Below are 16,157 nucleotides of genomic sequence, written 5' to 3'. Positions count from 1 at the left end.
AATTCTTGTTGCAAGAAACACCTGTTCATATTTGTGATGCATGGTAAAATTTTATTCATATTTGTCAGCTCATATAGGTCACATTCTTTTGATTCATTTGGCCACATTTTTAGGTCAAAATAACCTACATTCAACATATTTTAAATTCACAATAACCTATAGTATATAGTAATTCATGATACATGTACTTGAAGACAGGTGCTTTTTTTATCTACCTACCAAGTGACTTTGCTACAGAGAGATCATGCTGCATGTATGAGATGGCAGTATCTATACTCCCCAGGCCCCAGTATGCACTGCTTAATGCAGAAAAGACAGATCCTCGAAGCTTTAAGCTGCATGTTCCAATCTGCAGAGCAGCTTCCAGCATAGACACAGCAGCACTGTAATGACCTGCTGCCAGAAGCTCCTGGCCAATCACAGAGATGATAACAAAAGAACTCTGGTTTAATTTCAACTTCTGCAATTGGTTGAATGTTGGTCCAAGTTTGTCTGAAAGGAATTTCAAGAAGAATAAAATTATTCTACACTCATTTTCCTTTTTTAAATACAGAAAAATTCAATTCTTTTACATATTTTTAAGTCAAAGTGAATTACTCAATTTGCGAAAAGGTATTTTTAAGTAAAAAACACGAGAAATCTGTTGATATTTCTTCTATAGAGATGTAGTTTTATATCCTTAATAAGATGTGTGAAAATCAGTGCTTTGAATTTGTACCTTTGAGTGGGGACTTGAGCGCTGCATCAATAAGACCAGTTATGAGGTTGGAGTTGTTTGAGTCTTGGGCCAGCCCCGCCCCAAACGCAGCCAATGCTTCTCCATGCTGCCCTAAGTTCTGTAGCGCTACACCCTCTCGTAGGTAGGCCTAGAATACAAAACAAGAGGGATTTTATTACACACTCTCCATTCCATCTTTGAGATTAGTGTTATGTTGCTATTTATTATTATGTGCTCATTGTGAGAGGGGGAAAAGTATCTTTTCTAAGAAATTATAACTGTTTCACACTTTACAGGCATATTATAAATTGTCTGGTTCTCTCTCAGACTATTACTAAGTTAAATAATGACTGGCAATATACCTTAATAATTTGAGCATAATTTATGTGGAAATTTAAAAAGAATATATTGTTTCCTCCATATAAAATTAGTTTGGGTTTGACTTCTCATTTCCAAGTTTATAATTATACATGTGCAGACAATTTTGTTTCCTTTGATCTTCAAAGGAAACCTATTTATCCCCCAATTGAAACAAATTAATATATCATAAATCTATAGGATAAATTATTGCTAATTAAACACATTAAGGGTATTCTTTTTCAATCCAATCTTCTGATATTTATCTCAATAATTGCTATGTTTATACATGCGTTTGACCAACGTTCATAGCGATTAGCACACAGATGAATGGACTAGATTTCTATTGAGAAAAGTCATTAGAAACTACAAAGGGCTTTCTTGCTTTCGATTGTCCTTCAGTGGTCACATCTTTATTACTGCAATGTCTGCGATGTGACTGAAGTTAATGGAATGCCGTACAAGTCTTGGGATGTTTTAACCAAGAAGGTTGATGACCCAAAGCCTCGTACATTGTGATGAACATGAAGACATTCAACCACCTCGTAGATCTCGTTTCTAACGCCTTGCAATAAATTTCACTAGTTGTGCCTTAATAAGTGCCCGTTATCGTCAATTGAACAAACAAAACTCATTCATTACAACTGCAAGATTCTAACTTTAAAACAACAAAAGGGAAAGTTTTCGTAATCGGAGATGAGACAGTCAGTGGTCTGTTGCCTTCGCTAGATCTCTATCAATCAAGTCGCCACACGACAGCAAAATGAAGTCTTAGAAAACAAAAAGCAGTGACATTCAAATATGAAAGAACAAGTGCATTTGCTCAGCAGAAGAACTTGGGACACTGGAAAACAATCAAGTATGACAAGAATTAAAAGGGACAAAGAACACAGCTCATTAGAAGTTAGGTCTGTGCGTATTCAGGTAGAAACTGCTGAAAGCTTCCTGCACTTAGCTGCCCTTTTTGGACACCAATATTAGTTTACAGTTATCAGGAGTTTTGATCTACCCATAATGACATTATTCATCGACATATTACAGCATAGTCACATAACATACCCATCTGCTGAAATTAGACTTTTGGTGATATTTAGGGGGGTATACCCAAAAATAGATTGAGTTTGTGGGTAAACTCAGTTTGACTATTGTCTAAGATCGTGAAAGTACATGGACAAAACAACGGAACAACTAAAATGAACCAGTGTTTCCAACTTAGGTAATAGAAGATTGGTACATTTCATTCAATCTTGTTCACCATCAAGTGTTCAGAAATTTCCTCTTTCTGAACAAAAAAGCTTACAAATCTATTTCCTGTTGGAGTTCAAAACCATTGAACAAGTAGACAAATTGAAATTGATTAAATCCCCATCTTCGATAAATTATTTTCACTTTCTTTTTCATTTCCAACACTACATCATACTAATCAATCATTGGGGGCAAACATTAGTCAAGACCCAGATAGATTTATCTCCCCTGCTCAATTGATGTTTCAAATTAAATTAAGGTTAGAGTGGGTTTGGTTTGCATTGGGTGGTCATTTTGCCGAGCGGGACAACCAGTGCAAACACAGGTCACAATAGTTTCCAATCCTTTGTAATCACAAAGAACAATTTTACAAATTAAAATCCCGAGACATTTAACAGTTAAGAATGACCATTTCTGAGATAAAAAGCCATTGTCAATATTGAAATGGGGATCAGCAATTGAACCTGTATCTATTAACTGTATACCTGCAAAAATATATTTTGAAACTTAAAACCATATGCATGGTTTAAGAACACAAGGAAACATAGATTGAAAGTTCAATGAACAACTCCTAACTGTAACACATACATGTATATAATAAAGCTAATCCTATAGATCAACACTTTGGGATGGATTAAACTGTTATGAAAGCTTCATATAGATATGTCATGTTTTGTGGACAAACATGCCCAATATATACACTTTGCAGAGCTTTGAGCTAACTTTGAACAGTTTTTATGAGAGGCGATGCCTCTTGAATTATACGAGTTAACAACGAGATTACTCTTGATCAGTGCATTTTCCACATAGCTTGAAAATTCAGACATTATGTATACTAAAATTGGGCAAACCTTCTCTATTTACTTTGAAAATCAATTAAGCTTAGTCAAAGATATGCATGCCTTAATTCCACTTAAAGAGTAATGATTACTGAAGTCCGAATGATTATTCCAAGCCAGTACTGACAATGACATCAAAGTGCATAGATATATGCAATAAAAATTTACTGCCTGAAACCAACCAGGTGATGTATGTAAATATTATTGCTTAATACAGGCAATAAACCTTAAAATCTACACAAGTCTGTGTGATATTTGATTTACTATTGAAATTTTTTTGATCACAGGAAAAGTTTTAAAATTGAATGATAGATTTTTCTAAAATTCATAATTTTATTATGCAGCACTGTCATTAATACTCTGTATTTGGAACGTTCAATTTAATTTTATACATCTAGGTGATCTAGAGGTTGAAATCTAAATAAATTATGCATATAGAGTTAAAATTAAATATGATTTTTCATTAAAACAAAATATGGGGTAACCACAGAACAAAAGATCCATTCTTATGTCATTTTATTCATAAATCAATGCAAAAAGTGATGAAGCTAGGTGACAAAATTTCTTCAATTACAAATAAATAGTTAATTTACACAATTTTGATGAGTTTGTAAAAGAATAAAAATAAAACAAAATCCCAAAATATTAACCTCAACTAAGTTAAAAAAACATTCTTTTGAAAAATATGAAAAAGAAATAGAATCTCATTTTCAACGAATAAGACTTAGTGTACCAATATATATGTGAATCCTTTCAAATCTGACATGCATTGGGACACAGATTTTGTGTCAGAATGGACAAGGTGTCGGATTGCTCAGGGTAAAGACCATGGAAAATAATAATAAAGTATAGGTCCGGAATCACAGTGAAACAGATTACACAGGTGTCAGATTAGACAGGGTTTACTGTATTGAATATGGTGCTGTCCCAGTGAAAATTTTCAAGAGGGTGACTAGAAAAAAAAAAATCAAAATATCTCTTTTTAAACTTTTAACTTTCTTTGATAGTAACTTTATCAATTGATTTATATGTGTGCTAGACCAACATGTATCAGACCATACGTGACAAAAGTCCATTTAAAATGCCTACTTATAAAGCAAAAAAACTCTCTGATATATCATTTTCTTCTATTGCAAGAGGTTTGAACTCAAAATAACCAAATTAAATTGTGAATAAAGCATGTGATACCACTGTTATTATCATAAGAGTACACTCTTCAGGAATATTAACTATCAAGACAATGGACTCTCTTCAGACTGGCTGACACAATTTTCAACAGTACAATATGGTTGGGACAGAACGAGAAAGGGTTTGATCAAATACTTGGACAGGAACAACCACAACTGCAGCTGTTTTCTGAGGGCCTATTGTAATCTCTTAGTTCTCATTGTTGAGAGGTATAGAAAAAGTTTGTTGAACTTCTAAGGAGAGAAAGTTGGAGAAGTTGATTGATACTTGCTGATTATATTTTTAGAGTGTACACTGTGGATCAATAGTGGGAAGAGACCCAGTCGGTCGGTATTGATCTCGGGGTCCATATTTCCACTGTTTCACAGGAAACTTATGGTTCCATCCAAATCTTTGTGTGCCGGTAATTGTCAAAGTTCCCAAGAATTTAATCATATTATAATCCCTTTCATGAAGAGTATTGACAAAGTCTATAGGAAAGAGGAATAAAGAAAACATTAGGGGGATTAAGACTTTTACTCTGAACTCGAATATTGACACGTTACAGTAATTAATCCAGTTAAATCAGATAGATTTAACTGTCTCTACAGAGTTTGTATTGACGCTATTAATTGCATCCATTTAATGCACAGTTTGATTCTTTTGTGTGGCCGTTCTCTTACCTCTACCCATTCAATACAAAACTAATCTGATGTTTTACATAGTAATCTAACATGAATTAAACTTTGTAAACAAGGGGTTAATTCCATTAATCAAATGTCATTCAATTTTGTGTCCTTACTAAATATTTCTATGGTAACTGTCTCCGACTTGCCATTGTCATTTAAAATTTTTGTTAAACATCAGCCTTAAACTACTTAATGTCAGATTGCTGAACAAGCTTTGCTTGTCTTAATTGTTGGCTACTGGCAGTTGGTATAAATTTTTTAGGATGATTTTTGCATTTAAATTTGCTGAAGTTTTACTGCAGGTTCAATACTTTCAAAGTCATGCCTTTGCCTACAGCCAGAACGGAAATGTTTCACACTCCTTTTAAGGAGAAAGCTGTCATATTAAAACTGAAACAAACTCTAATACCCAAAAGAGGCAGTCACTTTTCTCACCTGAAGCAAAAACTGAAGAATCCAATGTTTGGTATAGTTATTGTCTTGGTTTATAATTAAATGTTCTCATAGACCACACATAATGTGCTTTCAGACAATAATTTTCTTCTTAAAGCATGTATTTCATTCATATTTTAAGAGAATGTCCACTTTTTTTCTCCCCAGAGATCAATAAAAGACAAAAGTAAATTGGATATAATCAAAGTTCATGGACTTAATCAATAAGTTTTTTTTATGTGTGTCAGACAGTTGCAGAGATGAAAAGTACGAAACTTGATAAGATATTGTTGAGAGTGACAATAAATTAATTGTCATCTTTATTAATTAATAAACCTGCATATAAGGCACAATATTAATACATTTCAAGGCATTTAATTATCAATCTCTGTCTCTCGCATTATCTGAATGAAAAGTAAGAATTATTATAAATTGCACCACAGTGCTTTGGTCATCTGCACTATGGCGGGAATTCCACAATTCCTGACAATGATTAACAAACAGGAACAAAAAGAAAGTAAGCAGACACCTGTAATCGGACAGTCATGACCAGTGTCCATCATAAACCTGTCAGAAACTGTCCACTATGGGGATCCTGATGCATGTTCTACCATCAATCCACAGTGTGGACCACTATGTTCCACAGTGTCATTCATACATGAACACAGAGGACTGAATAACACCAGTTTTTATTGACCAATCAAAAAAAGGTGTAATCTGCAAAGGTGTTCTCCAAACAAAAGTCTGGCTGATGGTCTAAAGACCACAAAAACCATATGTCCCACTCTACTTAAGGACAATTGCTCATATAAAAGTGCTCCCTGCATTGTGTACATATTTTAATGATCAGCAAATATCAATATTATTACACATGCCATTAATGACGAGTTCCATCTTGCTATTTGCCCATTAATCAGCTCAATATGTGTACTTTATTCTTCATTTTTAGTCTATGCTGCTACAACATTGACTAATTTTTATTCAATATGTTTTTATTTAGCAGATTGTGGTCATCATTTTTACCTCAGCAACTTGCAAAACATTGAAGGTTAAGATCGACAAAAACAGATAAACAGCTGTGTTGCAAAAATGTATGAAAGATCAAAAGGTCCCAAAGAATAGTCATATTTATCATAGTCTAAAGTTTCAAAAGATCAAGTTGCATTCTGCAATCTGTTGCTGCATGGAAGGTCAAAAAATATTGAATGCTAATATTTTTGTTTTATCCATCAGAAAATTTGTGAAAATCAACAAGGTACAGTGAATGCTTTTTGTGATCTTCTTTTCTGCAAAGCTTTTTACCAAACAAGTTTAATTTCAGTATAGACTCCAACCACAAAAAGGGTCGGTTACTAATTGCCACCCATGACTTTATATTTTCCTTTCACTGCCAGTAGAGCAGATAAAAAAAATCATTACAAAATGATTACATCTATATCAGACAAAATCAGAATGGAATAAAAAATATAATCAACCACTTTAATCATGATGAAAAGATTCTGGCAGCATATAAACTTCTTTAAAATTGACGTATAAAAAAAGAATTTCAGCAACACTAAGCACGTGCCCTAAAAAGAAACCGTAATGGACCAAATGAACTTGTACAAGAAAAAAACATAACAATGATCCGATCAGAGTTCCGGCATGGGAAGCTGTCAAGAAACAAGCAGGTCAGAGACATTTCAATTAAATTTCTCACAGATTACATGAGTCTGGACAAAGAACATAGAATCCAAAGTTGATCTTGCATTCACCATGTCTATGGATTCGCAGTGACAACACCAAAGTTTCTGCTCAATTTGATGGATGACAAAGAATAGTTTTAAGCAAGTTACACATGTCATATTATTCCTCTAAATATGTTGAGACTCCATTTAAACATGCAAAAAATTTAAAGAAATTGTCCCAAAAGACATTGAATTTTCTCAATTAGCCATGCAATATACACCATTCTGTGAGCAGCAGATTCAAATTAAAAATGAAGAAAAAAGATAAAATTGGACATTTTTAGAGCTAGCTGTCCCATTAAGAGATTTTTCTTTCTTTACTGATTTTTATTTTCTTCTCTTTCTCTCTCTCTCAGTGATTTAAACTTTGTTTGATTTTCTCACCATTGTATATATTAAAATATGCACAATATCCATGCTTTATCTATGCAAAGTATCAGGTACCTTCTAACGTCATCTTCGCAATTCACCTCTTATCACCAAAAAATCTATATTTTGTTGACGTTCAAAACATTGGCCATTACTTACAAACTAAAACTGCATGTCACATGTTAAAAAATTATAGATTTTGGGGACAGAATGACATAGCTTTTACAAGATAATCTTCTGTGGATTGCTGTCAAAGTCCATTTAAAGGAGAGCCCCATGTAATCTTTACAACATTTATTGTCACAAGTGATGTAACCTAGCTCTTTTAAAAAACACTTGATCCCAGTAAATCTGACAAAAATATGAACTAATTCTGTCCATTTTCTATTAAATATGGAAGATCAAAGAGCCTCCAGTAATCCAGATTATCTTAGACATTCTATGTGAATCTTGTTAAAAAAGAATATTCTAATGATACTACACTGACAAAAGGTAGCTCATTTAAAAAAAAATAATTTTAGGTCATAGTTTAAACTCACTTTAAATGAAGAAAATGGTTGAAAATGTCGGCTTTGCACTAATTTCAAATATCAATTTCCATATTTCTCTTTGTATATGCACAATTACCATGTCAGGACATCAGGTGCACGGAAGAAATTAATGCATAAGGCAGGAGGCACATATTCACAAATGAAAATTTTAAGATAATTAGTACCACTCTATGTAAGGGACTGCTAATCAATGTGCAGACAGGGTCAGAACTGATTACATAAATCCTGGCCATTGTCATTTAGGACATCTTTACATCATAACTATTAGCAGACGACAGTTAAGATTGACAATGGATTGTAGCCACTAAATTTATTACTCCTCAGCTTCCTATATGAAGTGTTTTTTAGGAAACTTTGATGAATTATAAAAAGTTCTTAATTAATGGTGCACTCAAATATCTCAGGTTCAAACCCTATCCAAATCAGAAAAACTATATAGCTTTTGTACTTTCACTGAATAAATTAGCATATACATTGACTTAAAATTTGACCAGAAATGAATTTTTTTCTGATTGTTCAAATTCCTTTGCCTCAAAAGGAGCTCTCCACAGCAGAGCTTATTAAAATAGTGATGGTTGGTCACAAAAATAAGAACTTCCTAAATACTCAATATTTATATATATATATGGTCATTATTTTCAATTCTTACCTTTTTCTGGCCTCCCTTTGGCCCTTTAAGATCCTTGAGCTCTTTGAATGATCGATATGACCATTTCATCATTATGGGGATCCAAATTTTTTACGCTTGTGAAATTTCTCTTGACTCCAATATTTCATGATCAATTCCCATGAATAATAAGCTCACAACTCCAAGTAATATTATTAACAATAAATATCCCATTCACATTTTTCATTTTTTTGTTAAACTCTTATTTCATAAATGGAAATTTACTCATTGATGATTATATTCTTCTCCAATACATACATTTCTTAAACACAGTTCTCCTTAATAAACAAATAATACTTTAAAAGTCATATTTTTTTCCACATCAAATTTCAATAACCTCCACTTTTAATCCTAAACTTTCACTAAAATATGTATGCTCTCCTTTCAATGGTATATTATTTCATTCTACACTGGCACGAAAAAGGAATAACTTTTCCATTCAGCACGTAATTTAATTCACCGATGGACGTTCTGCTATATAGTGCAAGGTGCCAATTCGTAGACAAACAATGTATTCCGCTTTATCCCAGGTGTAAATTGATTGCCGCTGAGGAAACATGACATGTTTGTAGCTTGTAGGTTTGAGAGGTAAGGTGTGACCAGGTGTTAGGTCCCTCCGATACCTACATTCACCTGTGTTGTTCGCTCTCCGTACAGTTGATACTGATTTAACCTGCACAGGTAAAGACAGATCGGACTCTAATACCCTCTAATCGATCAACCATGACCAGGTAAATATATTAAGACATGAGGCCCAATAGCCAGATCAAACAGACCGATATAGGTTCATGCTATACCTATTTTTCTTGTATCATCTTTCTTCTCTGGAGAAACATTTGCATTTTATGAATTATAAATACCTGAAGAGTTTGAGCACACGCAATGTACTGTTTCCTGATCGAGCTTGATCGACCATCAATGGAAACCTGGGCCCTGCACTGCACATCAAGATATTGCAATTAATGACCTGTCAATTTTCTGATTAATATTATTTATGGTAAAAGGGACGTTTTTATTTCAGATGAACTCAAGCCTTCTTTTATTGTCTGTAGAATATTGCTCCACATGCAATTATTGATAAGAATTTTTAACTGTCATTCAGAATGATAAGCCATTAACAATCACAGTTCTCTCCCACATGATATCTCAAAACTTATTTCTGCATAATCAGCCACAAATAGAATCCAATATTAATACAATAATGTAATAACTATAAATTTTTCAATTTTGAATTCTCTTCATCAAACAGAATTAGATATCACTATTTGCAGTCTAACATAAAGATAATGTAAATTACATGCAATAATAATGTCAACTTAGCTTTAATGTTTTCAGTGGGACATTGCAACATTTCTAAGGACCCCTAGGACAGTTTGTATACAAAAGAGCAATTACTTCTGTGCACAATTATGAAGAATTACGAAAATCACCGAGGAAGCGTCAAAACGCTTTGAAGATCCTAACACCCAATTAACACCTATCAATACTTGTAATCTACAAGTCCTATCATTTTTTACTGTAAAATTAATCCCGGAGCCATAAATCATTTGCGACAGGAAATTCAATAAAAAAAAATCACCACAACCCTAAAAATATAATGTTCCCAAAATATACCCTGGGCTAATTGTTGAACTGGCCTTAGTACATTAATGACGATCTAGAAGAGATACAATCTTTTCTTAGGTGGGGATCAAAGGAATGACCTTGATTGGCATCCTGAGGTCACTAAATTTATTGCTTTTATATTAATACATTTCTTACAACTCACAGGTATTTTTCGCTGCTGGTTTCTCCAAAGGTATTCATTTATGGACGATGCCTAAGAGTATATATACAGGTATTGTGAAATTTTACAAATATGGTGTTCAATTATCTCATCTTGACTGTGCCTTCTTGTACCTCTTTGTATCAAACTAAACAAGTCCCTTCAAAATTTTTAATTACTTTTGTAGTTAATATCTTCCCTTAGTATAATATTACAGAAATGAGAAACAAAAAAAAAAAAAAAAACCCTTCAAAATAAATGATTTAACACTTCAAATCCAGTCCAAGTCCAATCCATTAAAAGAAACAAAACCAATATCATATCTTATGAGATTTTCCTATATCTAATAACTCTGCAATATAGAAACATCAGGGAATTAAAAAGTAATAGTGCTTTTGCCCTCTGCAACATTATGTCTGAGTAAACAATTGGTGCCTTAAGCTTGCCCTACATCATGGGATCAAAGTGGTTATCGAAAGATTTGTAGTGAAAATACAATAGAGGGAGAAAAAGTCATTATGGCAGAGACTTCGCATAATCTACCGCAGAATAAAACTTTTACATTCCATGCATGATTTTCTTAGGGTACACAATAAAGACACTTTATAGGGAATCACTGATTGCATTTCTTGGGAGGGTAACTTTGGTGCAACTCTTACAACAGCTTTGAGAAATTACTCCCTCATAATGAAGGGTGTAATCCTAAAAGTTTGCATTTTACACTTCAATGTGAAAGTTAATTCTACAAAACCTTTTCCCCCCATTAGTCTATATTTCTTTTTTTAATGTACACAATGACCTTTCTGCGACCTACCAGCAAAACTGAAATATAATGCAGGCATAATAATAAATGAAATCAAATTCAGAAAGTTCTTTTTCACACAAAGCCAAACAATGTAGGCCACATTATGTTGGTAAAAAGATTGTAGGACTATTCCTTTATCACTTTTTAAATAGAAGGAAAAAAAACCCAGCATTTTTCATTTTTAATGCCAATTTTAGCAATTTTTGGCAAAAAAATATGATTTAAACATAACAGTGATAAATTAATGCTTTCGATATATAGTAGCAAAATATAGCAATTCTATATGATTTTAAATTATCCACTTATTAATGCAAGGATATGGCTGCATTGGATAAAGGTGGGCTTAATTTGGTTTTCAAGAGGGGGGGGGGGGGGGTCTCTGGTCTAATTACACTTTTTAATAGAATGTCATGTCTCCAAAAGGTGCAATTTGCACATCTTTTCAAACACCGACAGATGAATATTTTGAGATACATTAAAAACATTTTGCAAAATAATTTCTCTAATAAGTGCAATGAATTTGCATATTTTTAATTCTTAATAAATTGTGACTGGATGACAATTAAAAAAATTGCCATATTAACTCTTCAGCAAAACAGTACTAAGTGCAATTTAAAATAAAAAGTCATTTCTGCAGGCTTTCGTTTTCCCCATTCCAATATATGTTAATTTCATTTTTAATATATAAATATCACTGAAAATAATGTTCAACAAGAATGGAATTTTTAATAATTATTTTCCATTTCCCACATAAATTTATCTGCAACTTAAATGACTTGACAAAGCCTTGTCACTTACTTCTCCTTAAAGTACAAGATTTATGATAAGAAAACTCTTCAAAAATCAAAAATATATTTTTTCTTGGTTCATATCTGAAAGCACTTGCACCTTTTTAAATCTTTCAAAATGCTTGGATCCAGGTAAAATCAAGGTAAATGGGGATTACGGATAATCTGCAACTATTAAATCCGTGAAGGTGAAATCCAATTTTATGTAAAAAATGTAGTGCATCCCAAGTTTAACCATTTGTTAGCATACATCATGCTCCAAGAAATTGATAAACCTGTTTCTGCAAATCTGACAAAAATAAAACTTAATACACTCTTAGTTAGATATTCCAAGAATGCAAAGTTGATACTAGATAAAAAAAAATTCATGTATAAAAACCTTTTCTTAATTGCATCAGTTTGTTTTACAAATAGTAAATGTAACCTGTGAATGCAATATATCTAACACTATGCATTGCTTGCATTATTATTGGCAGGTGCCCTGCTTTTGCACAATGTGTAAACCAACAAGAAAATTTGATTTTGATGATGCCTATTCTTTAATGTACATTTTGCTCAGTCATAAAGACAAGATTCTAAAGGGGATGAATTAAAATCAAACTAGAAAAATTCCAAGATGTAAATGATCAAGTGTAGGGTGAATGTAGCTGTTTCGTGCAGATGGTCTCCTATTCAGCAATTGATACCCATAAGGTTACGGTATTAATGAAAATATCTCCCGAATAAATTTCACTGACTTATTCAAATTTCAGAATTGAGAGTATCGCCATAATACAAGGCACCTTTTCTGGGTTATGAATATTTGACTTATTAAGAACTGTGCTTTTTTTCCTTAACCACCAGTCTTGATTGAGCCATATTTTAGAATCCTGGCCAATGAATGATTCATACATTTAAAATGTTAAGATTTAAATTGTTCTTAAATTTTTAAAATCTTGGATTCAAAAGGTTGTTAACTGTAATTAGGATAAGGTTCAAAAAACCTGCATGCATGCCAACTTTTAACTTCGGTGGACAAACATTTACAAAATCAGGCATGAAATGATTGAAAGCTCCAAAGGAAACATTTAAACAGATGTAAAAAATTACTGTTAATTGTTTTTTTTTTTCTTAAAAAAATGTCAAGACATTGTTTTCTGTCTGAGTGAAACATGACAAAAATATTTTTTTCAACAATACGGTCTTTTCATGACCATCTTCAAAAATAATTACCCTTTGGAAGTAATTTTCTCCAAATTTCTATCAGAACCCCTTAGTCATAAGTGGCCATTTCTATGTCCTTGTATCATTGTGGAAGTAGGTCATTTGAAAATTACTTTCTAAAAAGTTTTCATCAGAAGTAAGTCAGCCATACATAAATTGTCAACTATGTGTCTGCACGCAAAAGGAATTTTTCTTTTTCTGACTAAATACGGAAGGATCTGAATAACCTTCAACTTAATGCTGCACAAGTTACTCCCCTTGAAACACAATGCACATGAAGATCACAGAGCTTTCTCTCTCTCTTTTTGGAAAGAATTAATGTATTCTAGTTTAAAAGTCACTTGAATTTTAAATGAAATTTCATTGGAAAGTAGATGAACCTGGAAACCATTTACCCCCTCCCCTCCCCCCTACCACCCCCCCCCCCCAAAAAAAAATAATAATAAATGAGTCTGCAGAATCTTATAGACTTTTTATATGTTGACATTTCTTTTTATAAATGAAAATAAAAAAAAAACACTATAAATTTTGCTCTTTAATCTTTTCTTTGTGATATCAACCAGCTATGAATTTTTTTATGGATTTTATTTTTAAAGAAAAAGATAATGTGATAAAAGGCTATCACAATCACACTGGTCTCTTTGTACCTTTAAAATACAGTCTATTAATGGACAAATCCAATAGATAAAATGTTTATTGACACACTGACATTTTTGACAGAATAATGCTGATAAATATCTTTTTTTAACCTGGACAAATTCCAGTTTATTACCTATTCTCTACAATAGAGACATTCCAGGTAAACTAAATTGGACATCAAAGAGATTAATGCCGAGCTCTGCCTAAAGAGAGATAACTCCTGAAGTCTACCTGGATATAATGGGCATACAGGAAATATGTTTCAAAACAAAAAAAAGAAAACAAAAATAAAAACAAACAAACAAAAACAATACAAGTAAATTAATAATTAAAAAAAAAATCTAAAGTGAGGTGTTTTTTTCCTTCTGAAAAAATTTCAAAATGTGCGGTTAAAAAAGGAATACAGTGAAACCTGTCTTATCCGACATGCTGCGGGAAATAAAATCAATGTCGGATTAGGCAGTGTGTCGGATTACCCAGTGTTGAATATTTCTGAGCATTATCATATGTGTCAGACGACTTCATACAAAAAAAAATTTCGATAGGTTAAGAATACACTTATATTTAATTGTCAAAGTGTTTGCATAATTGTGTGTTTCTTTGCTGTATAAAATAGATCTGATTAGCATTTCTTTGAGAAACAGCGTTTGTGATATAGCATTAGTAAACTCTGTACTTTGTAGTAATATACGATGTTTTTCTTTTTTTTTTAATGGCCAAAACATGGAACTGCCGATCGCTTCGAGATGTTGCAATTTAATTTTTACTTACTACAGTCGATATTAAAGTAAATATTTCGTCTACCTTCTCTACACAGTGGTATTTTTTTCTACAGATTTTCGCCATTGTTTATTTCTCAACATAGACTGTGCTATTAATACCGTCACGCGACTTTTCATACAAACGGGACGTAACTCTAAAACTGTGATTGCGATTGTATTACTATTATATTTTAAATTTAATGGGCAACTGAAGACGGTATTTTTTGCTTTCGGCGAATCTTTTATGTACACAGCCTCGCTTGATTCAGTGTATATTAATCCGGAAATGAAGCGTTTTCTATACGACAAGATGCTGCCTTTCAAATTGTGTATTGTGTTACACAGTAGTTCGCCGTACTCATTTTTTTTTCATAACATGGTTTTACGAAGGACCGTGAATGCATATTTGATTTTAATTTCAAGCTGAAAATCTTATTTATTCTGTAAGGTAAAGGCAATCTAAACACCATATACTCTTTTTATTTTCTGTCGCGTGGATGCTATTTTTTCAGTGCGAGAATAAAATTGATAACAACAGGGACATATATATAACAACAGAAAAATGATTGCCTAATTTTTAATTCAAAAACTGTTCGTTTATAATTGCTTACATAAACACTTTCAAACTCGTACATGTAATTAACTACTCTCTAAGTAGACCAATCTTGTGACCAAACGGGACATTCACGTTACCTGGCCAGCGGCTAATTATACGGTACACCAGTGTAATTATGTCGGATTACTCAGGTGAAATCATAAAGTAATTATCTAGTTCTGTTGACAAAAAAGCGCCGGAATTCAGAATATACAGTGGTCGGAATATACAGTGTTTTATTCTATATAAATTATAAAGAAAATTTTGGGAATAAAATATTAGGTCGGAAAGTCCAGTGTGCCGGATTGCACAGTTGTCGGATTGCACAGTGGGCACTGTATAAACACTGCATACATATGATATATTTTATCCTGCCTCTGATTAAAATCTTGAAATAATTATTGCATTGGTCAAGAAGAATACTGTATTAATTAAACCATATTATACTGCCTACCGACATTATATTGTTAACAGTGCCCCCTCCACGTGACCTACCTACCACACATCACATCAACATGCCCCCTCCATGTGCTATACTGTCCAGATAAAATTCAATATGCTGTTTTTATTTGAACACGCAAGGAGCCTAATAATTGACGTCACATAAGCATTAAACGACATCACAATATAAACAATTGTTACTTAACTCAGAGAAAATGAACTTTATTTAATAATCTTCAACAGGATAAATTCGTTATGTAGATACTTAGAGGGGTAATACGAAAATATATGGGGTCCTTGAAATAATGCATATTGGGCGAGGTGTAAGGATCCTTGAAAAAATGCATATTGGGCAAGGCGTAAGCCTCGCCCAATATGCAGTTTTTCAAGGACCCCATA

At 32.8% G+C, this 16,157-nt stretch overlaps 1 protein-coding gene across 1 annotated transcript in view; it reads right to left on the bottom strand.

Moving 5' to 3' along the window:
* Nucleotides 1-16,157, bottom strand: part of LOC133175528 (tetratricopeptide repeat protein 28-like) — a 59,535-nt gene that overhangs the window by 12,767 nt on the left and 30,611 nt on the right. Inside the window, exons 3-4 of the mRNA XM_061310645.1 lie at nucleotides 719-866; nucleotides 220-492 (exon numbers count right to left, since the gene is read on the bottom strand). Coding sequence (XP_061166629.1) covers nucleotides 220-492; nucleotides 719-866 — 421 coding nt within the window. The remainder of the gene's footprint in view (nucleotides 1-219; nucleotides 493-718; nucleotides 867-16,157) is intronic.

Source organism: Saccostrea echinata, unplaced genomic scaffold (genome assembly GCF_033153115.1).
Source record: "Saccostrea echinata isolate AGI-Se365-2 ecotype Australia unplaced genomic scaffold, CSIRO_AGI_Sech_v1 ptg000062l, whole genome shotgun sequence".
NCBI classification, from domain to species: Eukaryota; Metazoa; Mollusca; class Bivalvia; order Ostreida; family Ostreidae; genus Saccostrea; species Saccostrea echinata.
The sequence above is the reverse complement of the archived record's forward strand: the minus strand, read 5'-3'. Positions and strand labels throughout refer to the sequence as shown.